The sequence below is a fragment of the Cyprinus carpio genome, chromosome A16 (assembly GCF_018340385.1).
Source record: "Cyprinus carpio isolate SPL01 chromosome A16, ASM1834038v1, whole genome shotgun sequence".
In the NCBI taxonomy this organism is placed as follows: Eukaryota; Metazoa; Chordata; class Actinopteri; order Cypriniformes; family Cyprinidae; genus Cyprinus; species Cyprinus carpio.
This window is the reverse complement of record NC_056587.1, coordinates 6,428,756-6,455,255: the sequence shown is the minus strand read 5'-3', so window position 1 is coordinate 6,455,255 and position 26,500 is coordinate 6,428,756. Positions and strand designations below refer to the sequence as shown.

The window sequence follows — 26,500 nt, the reverse complement described above, 5'->3', positions numbered from 1 at the left end:
ACAATGCATGTTTTTAAACTTTATAAATCTGCTCCTTTTATATATTCTTTGCTCTTTTTGTGCAAAGCCTTTCAAAGTATGTTTAGTTTTGTATATCTTTGATATAAACTTTTAATTTAAAATCAAAATATTTTAATTGATGAGGAAGCAATATTGGAAGCATATTTCAAAATATGACGCATTTTCTTTTTAATCCAAAATGCTTGAGTTTAATTGATCATTTTGTATTGTATTTGCTGTTATAAATAGCCAAGTTTCCTGTCCTCATATTGAATCACCTGAACAAACTTAACTCCAGAGTGTGCTGTTATCTGAACGCAAACAAGTATAACATAATCATCTAAACAAAACTGACACAATCAATGAAATGTCCTGGACAAAGGTTAGGAATGATCAATCATCCACAAGCACGTTCTTATGTATGACTAATTTGGGACGACTGCAATAAACTAATCAGATATTTCTAATGTAATTACAAAGATATAGGTTATCCTAAATGAAGTGCTAGCATCATGGCCTAAGTCAGTTAGCTAACTAGTAGTTTATCACAAAGCCTCATTGCAAGAGAACTTTGTATAAAACATATGGAATACCAAAACACATCTCACAAAAACGAGTGCACCTAGATTATTTTGTTATTAATACAAAGCTCTTACAATCTGTTTCTTCTTTTGCCTTTTTCAACAATTTGTCAGTGAAAATAGATGCTTAAACTTAAGAGACTGTTGATCATTTAGTCAAACAAAACAGTCAACCCTTGATTTGTGAAATTTTGCATATGTCTAGCAATAAACATACAATAATCTAAATAGATAAAACGTTTAAAATGAAACAGGTGGGTTTTTTTTTATTTTATATTTCATAATTATCTGACCAAACATATCTAATAGTTATCATGACAAAAACATTATTTGTGCATCTAATGGTTTACAGTAATATGTAGGCTATAAAAAAGTATTATTGCCTTGGTGGTTTTCAAATGAACAGCTCAGTAAGAATCAACAACTAAACATGTGCAGGATAATCAGGAAAAACACGTCTTGTTTGACGATGATGATCTACATCTACAGCTCTAGACTGTAACTAAAGGCAGAACTCAGACTTGTTTGAGTAGCACTCAATATCCCATGTTCACGTGCAGCACTTCAGCTTCCGCCTTATGCACAGTCACATGTGGCGCCTGTTTAGTTTCACTTCCGCGTTTGAACAGAAATTATTAATTCCTTTCAATAATGCAAGCGTTTTAACGCGAATATAGTCAGACGTTAGTTTATTCCATGTGTGATCGTGGATACCAGCGGATATTTTGACGTTATGTCGTTAAGAGTTGTTTAAAATCATCAGCGCGACAGTTTGGGAGAGAGAAGACCCCAGGCTGGCTGGACACAACTAGACAGCTAATTAAGACCTTACTTTTATTTATCTGCAGGAAACACGGTCATAGGAATTCCGAAAGGTGCGTTTCTGATCAATTTTGTGCATTTCTTTAATTTCATGCATTTTTAAAGATGACAGCTTATGTCTGTCTGGTTTCTAACTAAAGTTCTTCATTACGTTTGCTTCATTGCTTACTTCAGCTTGAATCCATGCAGTATAACTTTTGTTGTCTTTAGTTTTCGTTACTGTGTTAAGTCATATAAAATACATATACATATACTAACTAATAGCACAATGAAATGTTATAAAATGTGAGTTATTATAAGATACCAAAAGTAAGTGGAATTAACCAGGAAAAAGGACACAGTTTGTCTAATTTGTGTCCAGTTGCTCTTCACTAATCATAAAATGCTCTTTGCATACTGTATAGTGAAATGTGTATTATATGCATATCTTGTGTCTGGCTACTGTTACACTGCCCACATTTCGTATGCATGCACTAGTCAATCACTAGTCAATTTTTTTTAATGTAGTGCCCTTTTTTCCCATCAGGTGTCAAAGCTGAAAGTCATGTTGCTGTCTCTGAGAATAATCACTCCTCTTTTCGCACTGCTTGCTGGAGTGCAAGCTGCGTTCATCACAGACAACTGCAAGCTGATTTCACATAGTGACTCTGAGCAAAATGCTCTCCATTTACTGGAGCCTCTCACCAATCAAACGTAAGCCAGGTTTTTTTGTCCAGGTTAATCTAGCATTCGATCGGTTTGCAGGTTGTGCTGCTCTTGTTAATGTTAATAACTGTCTTCATATTTACTCACCGACAGCTTCACCACGGAAGGAAAGGAGCAGGATTATTCCTATATTTTTCAGGTGTGTGGAGATGTTGCCGGAATGAAGGATGCAGGTCTTGTGCAGAAAGAAAAAAAAGGAGAAAAGCTGGTCCGAATTGGGAACTACACCAATACACGAGCTGTCAGAGGAAGTAGGTTACATTGCTTGACCTTTAGAAGTGACGTTTCACCATTTGCTTCTTTTTGCTACAGGTAGACTTTTCTGAAACCATTACATTCTTCAATATCACTTTGAATTAATAATAAAAGAACTGTAAATTCAGTTTTAATTGTTATCGACGTTAATTTATAATAATGACTACTGAATTGTGGCAGGGATGCATTGCAAGAGAACATTGTTAATACAACCCTCATTGAAACACGCATCGAATTTCACTAAATTACAGAACTTTTTCCAGGTGTTACAGGAAGCCTCATTTTTTACCTTAGTTCTCCTTTTGTTCTTGGTGCAGGTGACTGGGTTCTGCTCTTCTATGAAGGGGGAGAGAAATACGACAGGCACTGTTCACATGAGGCAAGAAAAGCCATGATTATGATTTCATGCAGCACAAGCACAAAGGTAGGAACTTTTTAATGCTTTCAGAATGACACTTGACATTTTTTACTTTATACCCCTCCAATATTTAAATAAAATGCATCTGCTATTTTTATAATGTATTTTTAATTATTTATTTTTTTTAGATCTGGAAAAGAAAAAGTTTAGTGTTATCATTGATCCTCATAACAGAAGTATTAGTTGTATTTCTGTCAACACGTGATGCATTTGATATGCTGTTGGTGAAAATTTGCTGAAAATAATGCAAATAACAAGTTAGTAGAATTAGTGCTTTATCATACTTGGACTAAATTATTTCAGGTTTTCAAGATAGCATAGTAGCTTTTACTCTGACAGTTACCAGAATGACACTATAATTTCAGCTTGTTATTATTTCTTAACTCTTATTAATTATTCATTTTGTGTGTGTGTGTGTGTGTGTGTGTGTGTGTGTGTTTTGTTAGAATAAATTTTCAGTGGTTTTGGAGGAGAATCAGAAGGAAGAGGGCTGTTATTACCTGTTTGAGCTGGACTCCAGTGCAGTCTGTCCTGTAATCCCATCCAAACTCAGTGCCGGCTCCATATTCCTTATTATGTGAGTGCTTTAAATGGGAGTTCTAATGCTATTTCATGCTTTCTGACTTATTTGCACTGTTAAAGTGTTGGATTCTCATACTAAACATGACCAAAGTCAAACAAAAAAATGAGTTGACAACGTATTTCTATTTTTTATTTTTTTTAGATATGACATCAACACACTTCATTCATTAATTCATTAGCCATATAGTTAATTTAAGTCTTTTGTCACAGCTTGCAGATGATCGTTATGTAAAAGCTGCCTGTGCTTGTGACTCTAGTCTGTAGCTACTCAAGATAAACATGAGATTAGCAGAAACTGTGTGAGTTATGTCCGTTTTATAATTCTCACAGGGGTCATCCCACCATTAGAGACGATTAAGGAGGAACATTGTCTTTTGCTCATATTTTATATGTAATCATGTTCCTGTTTGCTGTCCATAGTGTATTCTGCTGCCTGGCTGTGTATATCACTGGTGGATTCCTCTATCAGCGACTGGTTGTTGGAGCCAAGGGAGTTAAACAGTTCCCTAACTATTCCTTTTGGTCAGAGATCGGCAACTTATCTGCTGTAAATATAATTACATATATATTTGTCTCAATTTATCTTCAGTTTTGGTCTTTTTTTTCTTTTATGAAACAAATATAACCTTTTTTTTTTTTTTTTTTTATCCTAACAGGACGGATGTGATTTTGTCTGTCGTTCCCGTGGCAACAGACAAGAACCACCCACATACAGAGGCGTGGGTACTGAAGCTCTTGGGGAGGAGCCAGAGGAAAGGGATGACCATTTACTTCCCATGTGACCAAATCACATGAGCTAGGCAGGCTGGGCAGTTATTACGGTTTTGGAACCCAAAGAGAGATATTCAGTTCAGCAGGCATGTTCCTATTTCAGAAGTGCTGCTGCTTTTTTTTTTTTTTTTTTTATTTAATCATTTTTTTTTAAAACTTCCCAATAGCATTCATTCTTTATTTATCCTTTAAATTGTTGATTTGGTGTTTGTTAAATGTCAAAGTTTGCTAACTAGTTTTCCAAAATCCAAAGACCCACAATTATATTTGCTAATTAGATATTAATAATAAGATAACATGATCAACATGCAGCACTGCCCGTTTTCTCTCTTTATAGGAAGTAAAAGACACTGCATGACTGTGTAATATGGTCACCACGAAGATGTAGTTTGCTATAAGTACTTAATTTGATTAGAATTAAGTTTTACTTGCAGTATGAACCCATGTTTGATGAAACGGAAATTAATTTTATAAGCTTATGCTCCACCAACTCAATCAATTAAATGTTTAAAAATTATTATTTTTTATTTCTGAATTTTGAAAAATTAACTAAAATAGATTATTTGAAAAATTGCACTCACAAATATGCTTTGCTTTACATTCCAAATTAGCTACTTGTGTTAGTATAAAGAAGTTACAAGGATCTGACGAGGTCTACCTCTGCAGCCTGTTACAGCCTGTATGTCATGTTTCTGAATGATGATATTAATGATAAATCATAAAGGTTATTAATAAGATACATTTGAAGAAAATGATGCTTTCTAGAAGATAAAAAGGCATTCTGGGCGAGACCCATTTGTGGCTCATTTCTCTTGATATTAATTAACAGTTGAAGTGAAACAACATGAAAGTTAATGTGTTTCCATTTGTTTGGTTTTCTTTTCACTTTGGCTACTTGATATTGCAGACGTTTATGATTCTTTGACTGTGGGATCTATTTCATACAGTATAGATTACTGTAAATCCTCACTGGAAACCACAGCACAAATTCCAGACTATGACAGAGCACCATTATGTTTTTCTTACATCGCTTTTTTACTGTGTACTGCGTGTTTTAATGCACTGAAGCTTTTTTTTTTTTTTAGGGGAGTCATATATTTTCCCTAAACATAACTATGTTCTTGAGGAGCCAAGATCATGAATGAGCTTAAACGCTCCTGTTTTTGAGGTATGTAGATCAACTATTTAATCTACATAAAACTATTTTCAACTATTTAAAGAATCAGGAGGAAGAGAGCCGATGGTTATAAACACAAGCCATACAAGGTGCTCTATTATTATGTATCAGCAAAGTTTTGGTCTGTGTATAAAAGTCAGTTAGAGGCTCCTTAAAAAGCTGGTTTAGCTTCTGCTTTAATATCTAAGGTCCATATTAATGGCAGAAAGGTATGGTGCATTTGGCTTGATTCTGATGTACTGTACTTCATGAGATAGAAGCCTGTGCAAAGAGGTGACTTCACTGTTCTTGCTACTGCTTTATTGCTCTGTACAATTTTAATATAAAAATTATTAATTTTGTTTGCTTTGGAATTATTGAGGAGATAGTGTGAATAAAGTGTTTGATTACTGGTGTGTGTATGCACTTGTGTAGTTCTTCACAGACTTAACTTTTTGCTGTCCTAGAGAAAACTGGTGGCTTCTGGCTTCTTCTGAATAATTTCTTCACGGCCTCTATTTTCTGCATAAAGTTGCAGGTTATACATTTTTTTCTAGTCTGACCTCATGGTCTGGCGTTTGCAAGTAAAATAAAATAAATAAATAAACTGTAGGCTAAATGCTATTTCAGATGCAGATTCCAGAAATGTTTTCTAATGTTGGAATGAAAGACACTAAGTACAGGATGAAGTGCTTCTTATTCTTACCCAAAAATACAAAAAGGAAGAAATAGTTAAAACTGAACACAATCTTGCTACTCAAGCGGTGTATGAACACACACACACTGGAATGATAGATATTTATTACTTTATATATAGCTGCAATTCGTGCAACAAGTGGAATCACTTTGCCAAACGTTGTAGAGATAAGACTCAAAATACAGGTGGATGGATGACGCCATCTAGTGGACCTAGTCAAAAAAAAAAAACTACACAGAGTGAATGAAGTGGAAAGTGAGGTGCACCAAGATTATTTTTATTGTGAAAGTGTGGACCTGCTTGCAAACAAAGGAGAAGTATTCACCACACTCACAACAACCAGTAACAAGCAGGTCAAGCTGAAAATAGACAAATAGAAAATAGAAATGGGATATATGAAATGTTATGTATGTATTGTTATTTCTGTATGTAGACTGCAGCGGGTAGATTGATCAGTCAAACAGAGTAAATCTGATAGTCTATGGTGGTCAAACAATCCAGACACTGGGCACTGCTACCCTAGTTCTTTCAGGAGGACAATTGCTATTCCACATAGTGGATAGAAAGGTTAAAAGTTTGTTAGGCTTACCTGACAGCATGAGGCTAAATCTGATACAACTCAGCCCTGAAGTACATGCTGTACAACAGCAGGCTCCCGAGATCAGTGAATATGAGGATCTGTTTCGTACGATGTTGGTAAGCTTCCAGTCATGTATCATATGCGCTTGGATGAATCAGTGTGTCCTACTGTGTGTGCCCCCAGAAGGATCCCGTTGGATATGAAAGACAAAGTCGTACAAGAGTTGGAAAGAATGACCAAACTGGGCATCATCTCACCAGTGGAGGAGGCTACCCCTTGGGTGTCTGCCATGGCAGCTACAGTCAAAAAGGATGGTACGTTATATGCATCGACCCTGTGCATCTTAATAAGGCTCTACTTAGGCCTCATCACCCATTAAAGACTGTCGAGCAAGTGATCGCTGATATTCCACGAGCAAAAGTCTTCAGCATTCTGGATGCAAAATGTGGATTCTGGCAGATCCCTCTGGACGAGGAATCATCGAAACACACAACTTTTATGACCCCGTTTGGAAGGTACAAATTTCTACGAATGCCATATGAGATTTCAACTGGAAGTGAAGTATTTCAGAGATGTATGGAACAGCTCTTCTCTGGACAGCCTTGTGAAATAGTTGTGGATGACATCTTGATCTGGGGCTTTTCTGTTGACGAACACGGCAGACGCCTTAAATGTGTGCTAGACCGTGTCAGAGCCATTAATATGCAGCTGAATCCAACAAAATGTCGTTTCAGGGTCTCAGAGGTGCCATATGTAGGCCACCTTCTCACAGACAAAGGTGTCAAGCCTGACCTAGAAAAAACCAAGGCCATCCACCAGATGCCCACCCCAGAAGACAAACATGGTTTGCAGAGGTTTCTTGGCATGACCAATTATCTTTCTAAATTCATACATCGTTACAGTAAGATAACAGTTCCCCTCCGTCAGCTCCTGCATCAGGATGCAAAATGGTACTAGACTGAACAACATACTGCTGCTGTGGACACACTCAAGGGACATCTGACAAGTCCACCTGTCTTAAAGTATTTTGATGTGCACAAGCCAGTGACATTGTCTGCTGATGCTTCCCAGCACAGTCTCGGTGCGGTCTGTCTTCAGGATGGCAGGCCTGTTGCATTCGCATCAAGATCTCTCACTGACACTGAAGCACGCTATGCACAAATTGAGAAAGAACTCTTGGGACTAGTCTTTGCTTGTGTAAAGTTCCATGATTGTATCTATGGTTGCCCAGTGACTGTGGAGACAGATCATCAGCCTCTTATAACCATCGTGATAAAGCCTCTGCACACGGTCGGCACACTCTTATAACCATCACAGTGTCGGCGCGCATCCAGCGGATGATGCTCAAACTTCAGGGCTATCATCTAAATGTGATCTGTAAATGAGACCACGTGAACACCTCCCCACCACAGACACTCCTGAAGCCATTGAGGACTATGATGTGTTAGCACTGGAAGAGGTGTTGTCATCCAGGAGGTTTGAGGAACTTAAGCAAACCACACAGGAAGATGCTCTCTGCAAACGCCTCATGCACACAATTCTCACTGGCTGGCCGGCCCCATATAAGGACATTCGAAATTAGGCTTCCTCTTTTTTAAAGGAGATGTTTTTTCCCATTCAGCTTCTAGTTAGTGATGACTAAATCTGGACCAGTTCACTGTTTTAGTTATTGTGAAATTTATTGTAACCTGCTTAGTTTCGTGGTCACAGTAAAAAGATGACTAATACTGTCGTCTTATATAAAAACTTGAAAGGACTTCCATTCCATTTATTTTTTTCATTAATTTAGGAGCGACTCTGCATAGATCCTGGTGGACAGAGGTAAAGTCATGTGCTGCTTCATGTCAGTTCTATAGTTCTGCAAATACATTAATATATAAATATATATTTATATAGGGTTTTGACTAAATCTGATTGGACCTGTCTAATGTTTTGTAATTGCAAAATTTATAGATATATATGTATTACATTGCTGTGTGGTTAAAAGATGATCCTTTTTGTATTTTAATTTGCCTTTCCTGGTGTATATGGCAAATAGTAAATCATTTTAAAGAATTTTTGTGAGGGGCAGTTTATTATCACTAAAGTTAAATAGGCCTACCTATATTATCAGTCCATATGACACAATGCTCTGGTATATATAACAGTGAAATATATAATGTTACAATTTAAAATAGCTGCCTTCTATGCAAATATAAAATATAATTGATTGCTGTGATCAAAGGTGAATTTTCAGCATCATTACTCCAGTCTTCAGTGTCACACGATCCTTCAGAGATCATTCTGATATGTGGATTTGTTGCTGAAGAAACATTTCTGATTATTATCAATGTTGAAAACAGTTGTGCTGCTTCATATTTTGTGGAAAATGTGATACCATTCAGTCTTGGGTAAGAATAAAAAATATAAATTAATATTTTTCTTCAACAAGGTTGCATTAAATTGATTTAAGTGACAGTAGAGATATTTATACTTATTACGAAGTACTTATATTTAAAATAAATGCTGTTCTTTAACTGTGAACCATTATACCAATAATAAAACCCATTATTAATAATTTATCAAAAATAATGAATGATAAAAATAAGGCAGCAAATTAAGCAGCATTAAAATGATTTCTGAAGGGACACTAAAGACTGGAATAATTCAGCTTTGATCACAGAAACAAATTACATTTTAAAATATCCTAAATAGAAAACTGTTATTTTACCTGTAATATTTCATAATATTATTGTTACTGTATTTTTTTATCAAATAAATGCAATCTTCTTTCAAATAAATAAATAAAAAAGCCTTAATTATTTCAAACATTTAACCACCAGTGTATATAAAATAAAACATGTGATTGTGAATTAATAAGCAAATTATATTTTTATTAGGCTATTTCAAACATTTTGACATTGACTAGCGCTTTTGAGCCGCTGCACAGAGCACATGAATATAAATGAAAAATATGTAAGCTTGAAATAAAACGTGAACAGAAATGAGACTTGTGCTGATAATTAATGGTCATTTTAAATCATGGAATCCCTAAATGAACTGTATTTCTAACAATGGTGTCTGTGTGTTATTACACAAGTTTCAAATGAGTGGATGAAACAGACATCCGCCCCTTTCGTGGGCGGACGGGGCTGTGATAGGTTTCTTATCACGTCAATCATCTTCATACAAAGTTCCTATTGGCTGCCCAGCTCCATCATCACCCGCGGAAGTTTGTACAGAGTACTGTCAGTTATTTCTAAAAAGACATTTTTCGGCACGAATTTTGTCGTTCCGCGTGTTTTCCTCGAGAACGTAAAAGAAAGACAAAAGATAAATAATATTTTAAAGGTTGAATTTTGCGTCGAGAACAACAGAGCTCGCATGAAGTGTTTGCACCGGACAGCTAATAGTATTGTGTAGCTCGTTGTTAGTTTAGTTTATTTTTTTTTATCGGTCAACTTGATAAACAGCCTAGGAAAGGATCACAAAATTATTTTAGCTGCAGTTTAGCAGCCAACCTGCTTTTATGATAAAGTTAATGTCGGCAGTATTTTATATTGACAGTTTTGTTTATTTTTGTTTTGATTAGCATGCTAAGCTAGTTTGCAGCGCGAGCTGGCATTAATCATTTTGGATTTACATCTAATCAGCATCACCCTTCATACATCGTCATTATAGTGTCATTTACTGTCATCTTCACACGGCAAGGACTGTACCAAAACAGGTGAAGTGATCCTCGTAGCCTTTGTAACTTGTACGTTAGACAGTAGCAGATCACTGGAGGCACGCAGACCACTTGACCCTCCTCACCTGTGTGCTGTTATTATTAATGTTTCGACACAATGAACATAGACTGACAAGTCACTTTAACCCCAAATTCAAAAGAAAAACGTAATAAATTATATTTTATAAATTGTATTCAAAAGAGGCATAGTTGCAGTGACATTGACTGTTGCATGGTAATATTAAAATAGTACTATATATATATTTAATTTGAAGTTAGAATGTCAGCACAACAAATATGCCTGAATACGTCATGAGATTATTAATGTTGTATATAATATATTATTATATAATATTGTAATAATATATTATTATATAATATTGATCATGATAAATACAGTGTTATATATTTATACACACGCAAACACACACACACACACACACACACACACACACACACACACACACACACATATATATATATATATATATATATGTATATATATATATATATAGACAGAAGTCTATAATATTATGCAGTAATAATACATGAAGTTAAGGTATAAAGATTTTTATATGTGTATAATTGTACATTTTTATAACTGTTAGCTGTTATTTTAACTCTTACAGTTTTTTGATAAAAAGGAAAACCAAAATTAGTTTTATATGAACTGTTACAATGGGTGTGTTTTGTAACTGTTTTTCCTTTTTTATACTCAGAGGTTCATCATGCTGGGAGAATGTGGCATGAAAGAATGGGAGAGACGAGTGCTCAGGAAGAACTCTGTCACTATTCTGCAGGACTTAGTGGTGGATGATCTGCTGATCCAGTGTCTACAACAAGATGGAATCCTTACAGAAAACATGGCAGAGACCATTATGGCATGTTAAAGTCTTAGTATTAGCTTAGTATTAGTTATATATTGGATAGATCCACATGGAATCTATGCTAAAAAATTAGGTTTGTATTTGTATAATGTTATTGTAAAATGCTATAAAGTACTATTTGGAATACCCATTTCCCAATGAGTGGCAGCCTTTATTTATTTAAAATTTTACAATCCTTATAGGTGTGGAAAGCTTTATAAATACTGCTTTGATTATTTTTAACCATGAGATAATTTGAATCCTTTCAGGCTAAACCGACGTCCCAGGGCAGGAGTCGTCATTTGTTGCTTCTTTTGCCTAAACGTGGCCCTCAAGCTTTTAGCAGCTTCTGTGCTGCTCTTACGGCGACAGAGCAACCGCACCTCAGCAGACTGCTCATGGACTTCACAGAGAAAGACGTGAGTTGGTGCCTTCACTTCAGAATCACATCCAGTTAGACTGACTTGACAGGTTTCTATTAGAACACAATGGTTGCAGTGAGGGACCAGAAAAGTCTTCTTTAGCAATGACAGCACAGTCTGGAGCGTTAACAGATGTGCTGTATTCATAGGGAAAAAAAACAAACATTGTGCATCAGTATTCTGAATTATTTTCCCATAAAGCTGCTGTACTCAGTGGAAGGAAAGTAAAGCATATGTGTTTTCTCTATTTTGAAAGTTTTATACTGTTTACCAAACGCTATATATATATATATATATATATATATATATATATATATATATATATATATATATATATATTCTCGTCCAAACTACAACATTTTCTCAAGACAGTAAGTTGCAGGAAGAGTTGTGGGATCAGTCTTGTGCCCATAGAGATGTATAGAAATCACACCACCCACAGAGGTCAGAGCTGGGTCAGTGGAGGATTATGCACTAGTTTACCACACCCAAACTACATTGATTCTTAAAAAAAAACAGTCAAGCAGACAAGCTCAAACTTTCCTTTCCTTTGTAATAGTGGATTATGAACGAAATTTCTAGTCAGTGTAGATAAGTGATTTAGTGTGTGTTTTTTATCTTCACAGAAAAGCTTTTCAGAGCCCTCACTGTCTCGTCCAACTCAGGAATGTGTTATACCTGTGAAAAGAGCCAGGACTCACGGTGAGCACTTCAGTGTGCTTGTATTTATGTTTGTGTTTAAAGCTCAAAGTATACTTTAGTTTTAAAATGAACACTTATTGAGCTAAGATAAAGCAGGCTTTGAATAGACTATGCTAATGATGAGATTTGTGTCATGCACACTCTATGCCAAATATGTAGTCTTGTTGTACACATGGATACAGGACATCTTATCAAAGAGGATAGCCAAATAATTGGCTTTATCTATTACCATTGATTGATTCCTGGAGGTTTGCTGTTTTGCATGGTCATTTTTTTCTATGTGACAACAAGCTTCCTTGCTACCAAGAGCTGGAGCTGCTTTTCTCTGAACGGTTATTACATAACATGCACAGGCGAATGTTGCATGTATGTAATTTTTATGCAACATTTCTAATTTTAGTAGAAGTTTTTCATTTAATAATTAATTGATTCAGGTGTAGTTCAATGCCAAACAAACATATTTAAACATACGTGTTATGGAAGAAAGAATAATAGATAAAGGAAAATTGTTATGTGAGATGAGCCTAATATTTTTGAGCTAATGGGGTTGTTTGTGTGTGTGTGTGTGTGCGTGTTTTAGAGTCCATGGAGATGTGTTTGGATGCCGACTGTCCTGTGACCACAGCTGTTGTTCCCTGCACACCGCAATTTTACCAGTCCCATAGATCAAAGGTATAAGGACACAAACTCTATTCCGTTGGATACTCACAGACAAAACCCCATTTTATTTGCAAATATTTTACGCTATGTTAGCACAGTGTGTAACCTCTATGCAAATGTCTTTCCTTTCAGGCGTACCCGATGCGCTCCTGCCCTCGAGGGCTGGCTCTGGTGCTGAGTAACGTGAGGTTTGACTCAGCTAACACTGATTTAGACGTCCGGAGGGGAGGAGAGGTGGATGAGGAGACGCTGAGGAGGCTCTTTATGGAGCTGGATTTCACAGTCAGCCTGCACAAAGATCTAACGGCGGAGGTGAGTTAGACATGCTGCAGAGTCGGACTGCCCTGCAAAGCAAAGTCAATTATTAAGTTTTTGATTTGTGTTTTTTCAGGCAATGCGCAGGTGCCTAGAACAGTTTGCCCAGCGGCAGGAGCATGCAGAGTATGACTGCACTGTTGTGTGTTTGCTGTCACATGGAGTTGAGGGATCTGTGTACGGCACTGATGGACAGCTGCTGGAGGTGCACTTAATTGTAATACCACTAGTGATAGAATAACAATATCCATTTCACTTTTTTTTTTTTAGCTATACTGATATGGATTCTTAAATCTTAAGAGAAAGATTTTATTCTATGCTGTTTTCTGTTGATGCATGAACTTCACTAAACATTATTTGTAGCTGACCTGCAATCCAATAAGCTTTGTACTTTGTTACTTTTAATATGAAATAGTATCACATTTCAAATTTTCATTATTATAGAAATTTTATCATGATATGCAAAAAATAAATGTGGTTTTGATGCTTTTTAACGTAGCGGAATAGATCGCTGTAACTGATCATCTTTTCCATTTAACTGTTAGTCATGGCACAAAATAAACATGATTAAACATCAGAATGTATGTTGAAAGAAACAGTACAACTCACTGAAATGTATAATTCTCATAATTGATTAGTCAGTTTTTTAAACATGGAAAGACAGCTTGTAAACAATGTCACAACATTACATTTATCTCAGGAAAATCATTCAGTATCCATAAACTGAGAGCATTATCCTAAATATATGCAGTATATTACATATTTATTATATTTTTACTTAACCTGTTGTCTTATTTAATTTACATTTGAGTAAATCTAAAAAAAGTTTTTATTAGAGCCACTGTTTAAATGTTTGCATTTCAACGACAAATCCGAGTAGAAACGTAATTCTGTTATTTGAATGTTTTAAAAGCATTTTAAACATGTGTACAATTGGTTGATTATTAAATACAATAAATTAATTATCAAATAAAATGCATTTTTGATTAAATTTTTCGTCTAAATTAAAAATTATATTTAGATTTTTTTTGTTTAAAAAAAAAAAAGTGCAATAATATTAAAACATTTATACAAAAAAAATATTTTTAAATAAGTTAAAAAATATATCAATATATTTCGGTTTTTGAGATACTGGTTTCAGCCCAGGATATTTATTTTCGTGCATCACTATTTATTCTTAGTTATACACACAGCTATACGTTTATCAGTATGTGAGTTCCTTTTAAAGTATATTTATTACCTTGTAAAAGGTTCCTTTACATATCAGAGTTTCAAATGTCTGTCTCTGTCTCTCAGTTGGACTGGGTGTTTGAGGTTTTTGATAACGCCCACTGCCCTCTGCTCCAGAATAAGCCGAAGATGTTCTTCATTCAGGCTTGTCGAGGAGGTAAGTTACTGTTGATTAAAGCACATAACAAAATTACTAAAACTAAAACAAAACTACTAAAACTAAAATTAAAAATGAAACTACAAAAATGTAAAATGACAACATATACTATAATATAATGAATTATAAAATAACACTGGACAGACTTTCTCCTAATTTCTCTGTTTTAAAAATAATTTAGTTTAAAGACTCCTGTGTTTGAAATTAATTTTGTATACAAATAGAAACTGAAGCAATGTATGAATATCTTTTCAAACTAATATATATATATATATATATATATATATATATATATATATATATATATATATATATATATATATATATATATATATATATATATATATATATATATATATATATATATAAAAAGTAGTATTTCCAGACACATTTATTGAATTATTTGAAAGCGAAAAATGACAAATATATACCAATTAATTTATTGTTTCAGTTCTTAATATGAGGTAAAGATGCACCATTATGGGCCTCATTCCATCTTTGAAGCATTTTGTATGGAAATATTTTAGTTTTAATTCATTGAAGGATTAGTTTTATTCAGCTGAAGCATTTAAATAGGTTTTAATAAAGTCAGTTTTATTTTTTTCTTCAAAAATAGGATTTAAACTTTTATTAATATTATTATTATTTATATCTTTATTGTATTTTAAATTGGCAATGAAATATAAAAAAGCCACAGAAGCTAGCATGGTGTTAAATCACTAAAAAAACCAGCAAACAAACATTTCTTTCTATTTTAGAGGAGATGGACAATGGCGTGGACCAGTTGGATGGGCAGGAACGGACTCAATCTCCCGGCTGTGAACAGAGGGATGCTGGCAGAGAGGGGGAGAGAGATGACAAAGAGAGGGAGGAGAAAGACAGGGAGAGACTGAGAGTCAAGCTGCCCCAGAGATCCGACATGATCTGCGGCTTTGCTACCCTCAAAGGTTTCAGTGTGTACACGTTGTTGTATTTTCATCTTATTTTATTGCTATTCGTCATGTCATATGTCACAGGTTATGCAGATTACTGATGTTTTATGTTTTGTGTTTCAGGCACTGCTGCAATGAGAAACACCAAGAAAGGATCCTGGTTCATTCAGGAACTGAACACCACAGTCAGACAGAGAGCCAACGACACACACCTGGCAGACATACTTGTGCAGGTAAAACATTTTAATCCACCTTTTGAATACACTAATTTATGGCCATTGATGGTTTCCAAACAATGTTAACATTTTATGTTTTGTACCTGCCACTTTAATATTTAATTCAGTTGATAGCCTGTTTTATAAATAACACCTTATTCACAACTTGTAACAGCGTAATCATGTAAAGCCTGACATATTAAATAATAGCCATAAAAAAATGTTTGCATATAAAATATGATAAAGTAGGTTTTATAGTGTTAATGTATTTTGCACTCTGTTGTTCTCTAAAGGTGAACAATCAAATTAAAAGCAGAGAGGGATACGCACCTGGTTCAGCCCATCATCGCTGTAAAGAGATGTCAGAGTTCACCAGTTCCCTCTGTAAAGACCTCTACCTCTTCCCTAAGTACTACCCCAACAACTAGACACACGCACACACACTCCCCAGACACGAAGCACACGCAGAACACACTGCCCTAAGAACTGATTTTGATGCAGTAGCGGGAGCTCAGCGCACGTGTGTGTGTGTACATCCATCACCTGCTGCAAGCTCAGCACACAACACACAGAGTCATGTAAATATACTTACACCCGTTCAGAAGTGTCATCTGTTTCACATTCCTCAGCACAATGACATTAACAGTGGATTTGCCAAGATAGATCAGATTTATTTTAATCTTCTTGGGTGCACTTAGAAAATGCATGATCACATATTTTTTTTTTCACTATTGAAATATGCTAAGGAAAGAGTAAAGATGCCATTTGTGAGTACATGTGAAAAAATCCATTTGTTTTGATGATTTATAGGGGGGAAATTGGGGTTAAAAATAAGGCGGAAAATGAAATATATTTTTTTATTCCATTTTTTTATTTGTTTATTCAGCAGCTGTATAAACTTTGCCAAATTTAACCAAAGCCAACATTTTATGCGTCTTTTGTTTTATCTGATTTATTTTTATATCTATTTGTTTTCACTCTTCTTTGTACATTTCTTTTTCTCAGTAATTCATGTTCTGTATGTTTTGCAGTTGTGGAGCCTTTTTATAGCTAACCCTGAAATCTTGTTGGTACATTCAGAGCAGCTTAATGATACACCCACCATCTGTCACGCATACATGGTTGTATGCATAGACATAACATTGTGCCAGTACCATACTAAACTCCTCCATACTCCAGATCTGCTCTTTCTTTATCTTTGGTTTCTGTTAATGTTATCTGTAAGTACTGTGTCATGACATCTGTTCATTTTCTTTAGTTATCCTGTATGCACCATGGCAGCTTTTTTGAATTTTGATATGGCTTCCTGACTTGAGTTAAAAGTTAAACTATTTATCCATTTTGGTTCGCATATAATAGTTATTTTTAAAAACATTACTAAGATGCATAACTTCTGGATTTTAGTTGCATTCCAAATGGCGTTTCCACTCATTTATATATCCTTTTAACATGTTTTGTAATTATGCCTGTACATATGCGTGTTTCTCTTACTTTTGCACATTTCTTTTCACTTCAAACATTCTGTGTGCCATTGAATGCACATAATGGAGACTGAAAGTATGCTTTTAAAGAAAAGCCTGCAGGTGGCAGTAGAGAGCTTTTGCACATTTAATCAGCTCACCTTTTGTCATTTAGAGCTTCCAGAGTTTAGACACACAGTCTTCCTGCTCTGCACACAACATTATTCCTCCTGGGAATATAGACTGTAAATTTGAGTGTGCTGTTTTTCATCTGTGTATGTGTCTTCTTGATCCAGTAGGCATGACCTTTAGGTTAATGGTCACAACCTTTGACCTTTTGACACTGCCATGGCATCCCTCAAACTTTCTTCTACATTCCACACTCATCACCTTTACCATAGGTTATCACTCAACATGATTATTTTATTTTAATGCATTTTATTTTATTTTTACTGTTTTAGAAGCCAGAATGTTTTATGTAGATGTAGACGTTCATGCTGATATTGCTTTCAAGCAACTGTTGCTATTTTTGTTTTTGTTTTGGTATTTTAACTAACAAGCGTCTTTGAACTGGCAATATAATATGGGCATAGGTTCATTTTAAACAAACATTAAAATCCTAAGTATAAAAATGAGGGGCTGGTGCAGATAACTAATTTATAAAAGATGACTTTCATAATGGAAACAGTGCCATGATAATTTAGGAAAAAATATATTGAAATATTTAAACAAATGACTGGTTATTTGATGAAATACTAGAAGTTATTTTCATTAGTCAAATGTTTCAAAATGAAAAATACACTTGTATATATATACTTGGAAAATGTGTCAATTTCATACTCTGTGTTTGTAAGTATTTCATACTGTGTTTGTAAGTATTTCTTTAATGCTGCAGTCGTTCCATTGTGAGAATGCCAGCACACTGATGTTCTCCAGAACCAGCCTTACATGAAAGGAAAGATGGGTTCATTTTAAACAACTCTAACAGTATTTATACATTTTAATGTGTTTCTCAGGCTGTGTTCACCTGGTTTTGAATGTGTGTTCAGAATTGTAATGGTGAAAGCATTGTGACACTGAGCGCTACAGGTTCTAGTTGTGGTAAAAATGTTTTAAAAGTTTCCCCTATGAAGGTATTAAAACCCACAAAGCACATATAACAGAATCCAGTTTAGTCCCTGCCAGCCTGACTGTGCCAGATGAGTGCCTAGCAAACTTGATATTAACTGCTTTATTCACTGCCCTCGTCATCTGTACTAACCAGCTCTAAAGGGTGCTTTAAGAAAACTATAGGGAAACTTTCATTTTTGTATTTTTGTAATGCAAAAGCTGCCATGTAATAAAGAAATACTGTTCCAAAGACCATTGACTTGTGCTGTGGATTTCTTTCTGTAGCTGTTTGCAAGGATAAATGCATCTGTTGGTGTGTGTTTGAGTTGGAGTGTATTGTCTGGCTGGTTATAATCGAGTGTCATAACCATGTTGGATGTTATATTCTGCATTGAGGTGTTTAGTATTAGATGTCTCTCACTCCCTCTCCCTCTCTGTTTTTCAGAGTTGTCCTCGGCTTCCGTGGTGATGCATTTATATCCGTGTGCTCGGGTTTCTCTGTCCTGCCCTGGCTGCAGGAACGGCCGTCATAGTACCGATCCCGTAATACTTACCCATCTGACCTGTTAGCGTGACTCCAGCACTGAAGCCTTTGCTGCAAGGCCTAGATGGTATGTATATAAATGTGTGGAGGATTACTTTAATCACTTTATTTATTTTTAAGCTTTATTTAGTCGTCCACCGAGACTTTTTTCTAGGTATATCCCGACCAATCGATTGGCAGGCCCAGTTGTGATATAAAAAGCGACGACCTACACACTGTATTTCAGATCCACTTGAAGTCACGAAGGATTGTGTATGAGGTTTATCATGTCAGATCAGTGGATGCTTCACCCGGATGTCTCTCTAGGGTAATTCCTGTAAACATTTCAGACTCTAGAAGCCATGAGTTGGCGGAGAGATTACATATTCATCAGCCCGTTAATCAGAGTAGAGGTTGAATAATGGCAAGAGTGAGTTGTATTTTAAGACTGTGCAGGGCATCTGAGTTTCCTCGCTGCTGCATTGACGCTGTTGTATTGGGTCACGTTGCCCCCCCCACTCTAGCTCCTTCCAAAACGCATACTCACTCATCATGTTACACGGGTGCCCCCGAAGAGGGGGGGTGTCCTGTCAAAAAACACCCGTGCTCGCCAGAAGGAACAAAAACAAGAAGAGGTGGAAGTAAAACGGAAATCCAGCTGGGAGGGGTTCAGGCACACAGATAGATGGGAAGGCATGTTGCTGCTAGTAACGGCTGAGAGTGGGGATGTCGTTAATGTGAGATGAGGCAGCGATTAGCCATGTGCTGCAGCTAGGAAAGACAAGCAAATCTGGACCTGTATTATCTATTTAACACAAAACACAAGTACGCTCATTTGGGCTCATCTGTTTCAGTCACTCTCTCCGCCAGCACTCGCTTTGAGTCTTTGAGTTTTTACTCTCTACACTACGCATTATAGTGAACTCTTTTTCTTGCCTTCTTCATAAAATTGATCCTTATTTATTGCCTATATCCTGACAGTGTTTATTTTAGTGTTTGGATTATATGTTTTTACTACAGAATGTGTAGATGAAATGAATGGTCCCCTAACAAGAATTTACCATGGCAACCATAGCTTCCTCTAGATTATCATAGATTCAGATTATTGTTAACATTGCAAACCTATATATATATATATGTATGTATATGTATGTATGTAAATCGGCTATTTTTTAACATTAGTTTACATCGCTTTAATATGAGCTAACAAAGTCAAATACTTCTAAAGCATTAATTAATCTTCGTTAATGGTAATTTTAACATTTACTAATACATTATTAAAATCATAAGTTGTATCTGTTAATATTATGTAATAGAGCAGTGAGCAGTTGTATTTTTATTAATAACTAATGTTAATGATTAATAAATACTGTAACAAATGTATTGCTAATTGTTAAAGTGTTCAAAATTGGGACCTTATCGTGAAGTGTTACCAATATTTTTTTATGTTAAATATTAATATTAATAACTTTTCTGTCATTCAGGTAATTTTAAAACTTTTATCCAAAGTGATTTATAGTTTTTGTTCTTGGAAATCATGGAAATATCAGGCAATTTCAAAGGTGTGATTTCTGGGCCAGGAAAGGGTTAAAAAGTAATAAAATGGAAATAAATTAAAAAGTAAAAAGAAATGAAAAGAGAAAAAGAAAAGTCATGTACATTTCCGTATTATTTCTCCCAGTCTCTGTTAAGATAGTTCATAAAAATGCAGTCTATTTGTTGAAAATCACTGTAAAAAAAAAAAAAAAATTCATTGTTAGGAACCCAGAATATTAGATGTTTTCCAGAATATTTCTGTCATTCCGAATAGAATTACAATTCATTTAAGGTATAAATTTTTCAAGGTTTTCATGGTCATGGAACATGTCAGGTAAAACAAAAACAAGAGTTTTAAAATAGTGATTTTAGGCCCTGGAAATTTTTTGAAAATTAATAAAACATTAACATATCTTGGAGATTAATTTATAAAGAGTATTGCTCTTTGTGAGTGCAATTTCTATAAAGTAATTTAAAATCTTTATCCCGTACTCTAGGATTGAAATAATTCTGGAAACTCGTAGCTCAAAATGATTGAGAACCCTGACCTTTGTGTTACCAGCTTGCTTGTATACCAAACCAGCCGTTACCAAGTATTGGACAAAAACTATGGATACTATGATAATGTTTTGTAAGAGTTGTGAATATCTGCATGTTTGTGATGTGTTTGCATTCTCTGCTCCTTCATAAGTGTTGTTGTTGCAGTGTATTACAGGTAGGCCGACACCAACAGTTTGTGGATGGTGTGTTCCAGTGTATCTAATTGAAGAATCACTCGTCTCAGCATTTTTCTCGCAAGTGTGTGTTGCGGGTACTGTAACATAAGAGTGAGGCAGCGTGTGTATCTCGCGCTTTGAGCAGGGTGGTGTGTGTAACTGAATAAACGGGTAAGAGTCGTTGAGTGTATGTGTTTCATATGCTGTAACACAGGAGTGAGACTGTGTGTTTATTTTTGGCTCAGTGCGAGCGTGTCGATGGCTGCCGATGCGTCGCAAAGGAAAGCTCTGAGATACCAGCAAACCCTGGTCAGTCACTGTCTTTCTCTGCCTCTTTCTCTCTCCCGTTGTTTTCTTGTCTTACTCCGAGGCATTTTGCTGTCTTGCTTTTGGTGGGTGGCTTGCTGAGGTTTGTCATGGTCAGTCTGGTCTGTTCTAACCTAGAAACGCTTGTCTGCCCAATTTATGAGACTTTAAATAATGGGTCTCAAAGTCTTTCACTTCACTAGCCTTAGCTTCAATTGATTTTCCATTCTATTCTTAGTGGCGACACACATGGAGCTCACTGGGCTGTTCTAGCACAACTCATGAATAGGTATGAGAATTGTCGTAACCTGTGTCAGCACCCTGCTGATTAAAGAAAATTTGTCTCGTAAACTTTCATAGGAGCCAATACTGTAGTTTTGTGCTTCCTTATCAGATGCTTATTGGGAGAAAACCATGTTTGCATGCTCTGCTTTCCACCTTCTTGCTTTTTTAATGCTTATCGGTACGCTTACAGCTTACCGTTGCAGCATTTTCTTTCCAAAATCTGTTTGCTGGCCTCATTTGGAGTGGAAAGAGTCTCAGGTTTCTGAAGGTTCTGTAAAACACCTCGAATGCCTTTGAGGATTATTTGCAATGTCGTAGACTTGCTGAACTAAGCAGATGTGTGGACCAAACCTCGTGATTTGTGCGTATTCGTGCTAACCTACGCACTCCATCTCTGCTGCTATATGCTAGCAGAAACCTGAGCATGCAGGTTAAATATACACCTAGCTCTCTCCGTCGGCTGCTCTCGATGTCCTCTGTATGGCCGAGAGGAATGTATGGTTAGCAGGTTAGGTGCATTGAGCTATTTTTTTGAGTTTGATTCAATTAGACAGCTTATTGGGAATGACTGAGGATTGTATTAAAGTAAAAGGAAATCGATTGAACACAAAAGGTCAAGTGTCAAAAGAAAGCGCGAGAGAATAGTCGTAAATTATGGTGTGTGAGAAGGTTAGACGAGAGTCAGTTCTTTAGCTGTCCGTTTTGCACTGTCACAAGTCATTAAGTTCCCACACACAAGCTCCCCTCAGCTGTCCATTTCTCCACCTGTCTTCCTTTCTTCTCTCGCTCGCGAGTTCCCACATCAATTTACCTCTCCTGCCGCACAAAATGGGAAGATGGCCAGGGCCGGGAGCTTTTTTAAACTTCTGTAAGTTTTATGCATAAATGCATTACTGCCCCTGCCGTCCCCTTTCTGTCTGTCTCGCACAAGCAGGAGATTCCTGTAGAGAAAAATGATTCAGTCAGAGGAAAAACTCGATCAGTAATCCTATTCTTAGGCTTTATGTGAATGTTTACCTCTATAATCAGATTTAATACACTGTTGCTGCTGTTGTTGCTGCTGTGTGTTTTTTGCACAATACAGTATTACAAATGTGTGTGTGTTGTCAAATTTTTGCCAACTTAAAGGGATAATTCACCTAAAAATTTAAATTCTGTTAAATTTTACTCACCCTCATGCCATTCCAAACCTGCTTGACTTTCTTTCGTCTGCAGAACACAAAAGAAGATATTTTGAAGAATTTTGGTAACCGGAAAATTTTGGTTACCTTTTTGGTTGCACTTTATATTGCAATTCATGTGCTTTACATGTACTGTAATTACCTAAGAAAGTACTGGATAATATAAAGTAACGACAGGTAAGTTCTATAGAGATGCACCGATCAATCGGCCAGGGATCGGAATCGGCCGATTTTCCTCATGATCTGCCCGGATCGGTGACTGGCCGGTCAGTCTCACTTCTTTCCGATTTCGAGCTGATCCGTTTTGTTACCAGCGCTACAGGCAATAACGTCAGCCATGCATAGTTGCTCTCTTCTCTCCGACGACCCCTTCTCTCACACACACACGTCTCATTCGCACCGGTTAAACAGTGCTTGTTCTGTGCATTATTATAGTAATTCTGGCAGGTTTCGCGCTTACACCAAAAGCGCGTGCACCACCACTGATCTATATTAGTGGAGCGCACAAGCCATGCTCAGTCTCATACAGCTTGTGAGCCACAAATACCAAAATGAGTGGCTATCTGCGCTAAAACATTCAAATACATACAAAATTATTTCAAAATTCCCTTCTTGGCAAGTGGATAAACTCTTAAAGGGACCACTGTCAAATATTCCTGCTGCTGACTGTCATGTTAATCAAAGAACAAAAGACAAAGAAAATAACTTTCTGCTCTCGACTGAATTTGTTTTATAACTTTAATGGTAAGCGAAGTATTTCTTACCTGAATAAAAAATAACTCAACCTGAAAAACTTAGTTTCATAGCTCTCTTTATTCTATTGCATTTATTTGTTTTTTTGTTTTATTGTTTTTTTTTTTTTTTTTTTTTTTTTTTTTTTCTGACTTTTTACTTGTTTTTTTTTATGAAAAAAAAAAAACTTTTGCATTGAAGAAATCATACACAAATTTTGTTTGTATATGCTGTCAATTATAGTTCTTAAAAAAAAAATTGGAATCGGCAAAAAACGGTATCGGCAGATCACACTAACAAAAAATCGTAAATCGGAATCGTCCAAGAAAATTGCAATCGGTGCATCTCTAGTAATTCCATTCTAGATTTAGAGGTAGATTTTCAGTTAGTATCTAGTTATAATTGCTATAATAAATACATTTTGAACAGGAAATGATGACATTATTTGTTTGTTTATTTATTTATTTATTTTGGGTGAACTATCCCTTTTATGAGGGAATGAAGGCATAGTACACCCAGAATGAAAATTCTATGATCATTTACTCGCCCTCATGTCGGTCCCAACCTGTATAGCTTTCATCTGTGGAGTCCACAAGAAATTGGACACCTTTGATTTCCATTGTGTTAATAAAAAAACACATACATGTATTACATAAGAAAGTATGTCATATAGGTTTGGAACAAGTGAGGGTGAGTAAATCATGATAGAATTTAAATTTTTGTGCAAACTATCCCTAAAAATGCTGAATGGTTTCTGTGAGGTTCAGGTTTAGAGTTGAAGGATGGAAATTATAATTTGCTTGGTGTGAAACAAAAGAAGTCAATGGAAAGTTTCCACCACGATGGAAAAACTAATGATAGTGATAGCGTATGGTCTCGGATGACCGATGTATTAGTTTACAGCAGTGTTTTCTTATACTAATGTTAAACAGCACTGCATGTTGTTTTTAATGGTCACAATTAAGTGATTTCACTTCCAGGTTAGGCAGCTGCTGATGACCTCTTCTTTAGCACAGAGGCCTCTGGGAGTCTGACTGCTGAAAGATAGCAATGAACAGACTGAGAGGGAATTGGAGAGAGTGTGGCAAGTGTGCAGGAGATAAAAGGGTTGTTGCATTTGAACTTTCACTTCATTATTGGAGAAAAATGCAAATAATAATGTTTTGATGATGAATTAGCATATTCCTTAGGTCTTTGCTAACTGCAGACTACAGACCAGTGGTTCCCAAAGTGGGGTTCCCGGCGCAGGGGTCGTGAGATGATTTCTATAAAAAAAGTGGAAAAAATATATAGGCCCTATATATTTTTGTTGCAATTATTTTAACCCTTTCGCACGTACGATCACACCGGTGTGATCAGTCTAGACTGGTCCCTGGAGTGTACGATCACACCGGTCAGTGCATGACGTGAAATTCAAATGTGCTCTCGCACGTTGGCTGGCGCTGAGCCAGAGACAGGCGCGCTCAGAGCTGTCATCGGAACTTTTCAGTGTTTTCAACCACATAATGTTTATTTTAGGTTTCAGACATATACGTACTAAAAAAACACATACATTTAGAGTTTGTAAAATACACACTGATGTCAAAGGACGAGGCAATAATAATCCTTTCCATTATAATTAGACACGTTTTATGCATATCAGATACACATTGTGTAAGTAACTTTAAAGTTTACTCTATTATTCTCCCAGTTCACCATCCACTTTATTTTATGTCTTTTATGAGAAGTGGATGAATTCACGTGTTGTAAATCCAACAGATCCGATTCTCTGAACTGCGTCTGCGGCACAAACTAAGATGGCGGCGCCCATCGCGCATACAGCTCAACTAACGCGATCGTTATATAGGTGTTTAAACAACAAAACACTTCCACTTGCATATATTTGAAAATCGGATGTCAGCTATTTCATGCCATATCTAACAAATTTGTGAATATTTTGAATAAAAAAGGAAAAATGACATGCGGGATCGCGGGGCAGCAGCGCATTTATCATGGGGGTCGCGGGCTTAAAAGTTTGGGAACCCCTGCTACAGACTACTGAAATATCAAAAGTCAAAAAAGTTTGTTTACCAACTTTTTTTTTCTTTTTGCTTAAGGTTGCGTGTCCTGTTTTTCTTGATTATTATTGATAAAAAAAATAAATGGAAAATTAAAGCTACTTTCAAATATGGGCATGCTGTGTGAAAATACATAAAAGCTTAATTTCTCTTTATATATATATATATATATATATATATATATATATATATATATATATGAATGAAAGAAAAAAAGTGAAAGTCGTGACATTTGTCAAGTATGTTAACCCATACTCGAAATTGGTGCTCTGCATTTAACCCATCCAAGTGCACACACACTGCAGTGAGTATATATATAATGAGGCTGTTCAGAATTATATAGTCTTGTGTAGCCTGTGTATTTTTGACCATCAACATAAAGTCTAGTCCACTTTGAAGAAACCATTTTTTTTTTTTTTTTTGGCATTTTAAGGGTGGTTAATTTGTTGTAATTTGTCAATTCTTGGAAGATGCTTAAATCTGGAATTGTCCAATTAAAGTAGAGCTCGCCAATTTGTGAAAGTGCTGTGTAGTCAAGCAGTCTGAGGCTGAGACTAAGCATTTTATAACTTCTCTGTTAATGGCTTACTTTATAAATACTTTAAATAATGTGTATTAAAAACATCCTTTCATAATATTTTTTATTTTTATTTTGGGACTTTTGCTACTTTTAATAAATGACAGTGTAGAGTGAACTTGGAGATGTCATTTTGCGTCACAAAGCTGATGAGCAGCATAAAACAGGCAACTGTTTTAAAACAGGCAACAAATCAATACCATTAATGCAGGTTTAAACAAATTCAACTTAAGCACAGACGACAA

The 26,500-nt window shown here is 35.7% G+C and overlaps 3 protein-coding genes across 8 annotated transcripts in view; all 3 read left to right on the top strand.

The window, feature by feature from the left end:
* The first annotated feature begins 1,128 nt into the window (after positions 1 to 1,128).
* LOC109105726 (cation-dependent mannose-6-phosphate receptor-like) lies at positions 1,129 to 5,706 on the top strand. The gene is made up of 7 exons (XM_019118999.2): positions 1,129 to 1,456; positions 1,930 to 2,096; positions 2,202 to 2,359; positions 2,681 to 2,787; positions 3,228 to 3,358; positions 3,784 to 3,910; positions 4,020 to 5,706. Exons 2-7 carry the CDS (start codon positions 1,948 to 1,950, stop codon positions 4,143 to 4,145), a joined length of 798 nt encoding a protein of 265 aa, XP_018974544.2. The 5' UTR covers positions 1,129 to 1,456; positions 1,930 to 1,947; the 3' UTR covers positions 4,146 to 5,706.
* Positions 5,707 to 9,741: 4,035 nt separating this feature from the next.
* Positions 9,742 to 18,386, top strand: LOC109105725 (caspase-2-like). 5 transcript variants are annotated; one of them, XM_042772255.1, is made up of 11 exons: positions 9,742 to 10,083; positions 10,993 to 11,154; positions 11,409 to 11,558; positions 12,188 to 12,263; positions 12,844 to 12,935; positions 13,056 to 13,235; positions 13,315 to 13,455; positions 14,535 to 14,625; positions 15,384 to 15,578; positions 15,681 to 15,790; positions 16,066 to 18,386. In XM_042772255.1, exons 2-11 carry the CDS (start codon positions 11,002 to 11,004, stop codon positions 16,198 to 16,200), a joined length of 1,323 nt encoding a protein of 440 aa, XP_042628189.1. In that variant the 5' UTR covers positions 9,742 to 10,083; positions 10,993 to 11,001; the 3' UTR covers positions 16,201 to 18,386. The 5 variants fall into 5 exon arrangements, with proteins under 5 accessions (XP_042628189.1, XP_018974541.1, XP_018974540.1 ...); XM_019118996.2 differs by having other exon boundaries at positions 9,742 to 10,273; positions 15,384 to 15,572; XM_019118995.2 differs by having other exon boundaries at positions 9,742 to 10,273.
* A 5-nt stretch (positions 18,387 to 18,391) lies between these two features.
* The window catches only part of LOC109105724 (chloride channel protein 1-like), a 32,114-nt gene continuing 24,005 nt past the window's right edge, over positions 18,392 to 26,500 (top strand). Inside the window, exon 1 of one of the 2 annotated variants that reach the window (XM_042772254.1) lies at positions 18,392 to 18,953. In XM_042772254.1, the coding sequence (XP_042628188.1) occupies positions 18,951 to 18,953 (3 nt within the window). In that variant the 5' untranslated portion in view covers positions 18,392 to 18,950. Of the gene's footprint in view, positions 18,954 to 21,072; positions 21,427 to 26,500 lie in introns of those variants that run through there. The other variant, XM_042772253.1, reaches the window with a different exon arrangement.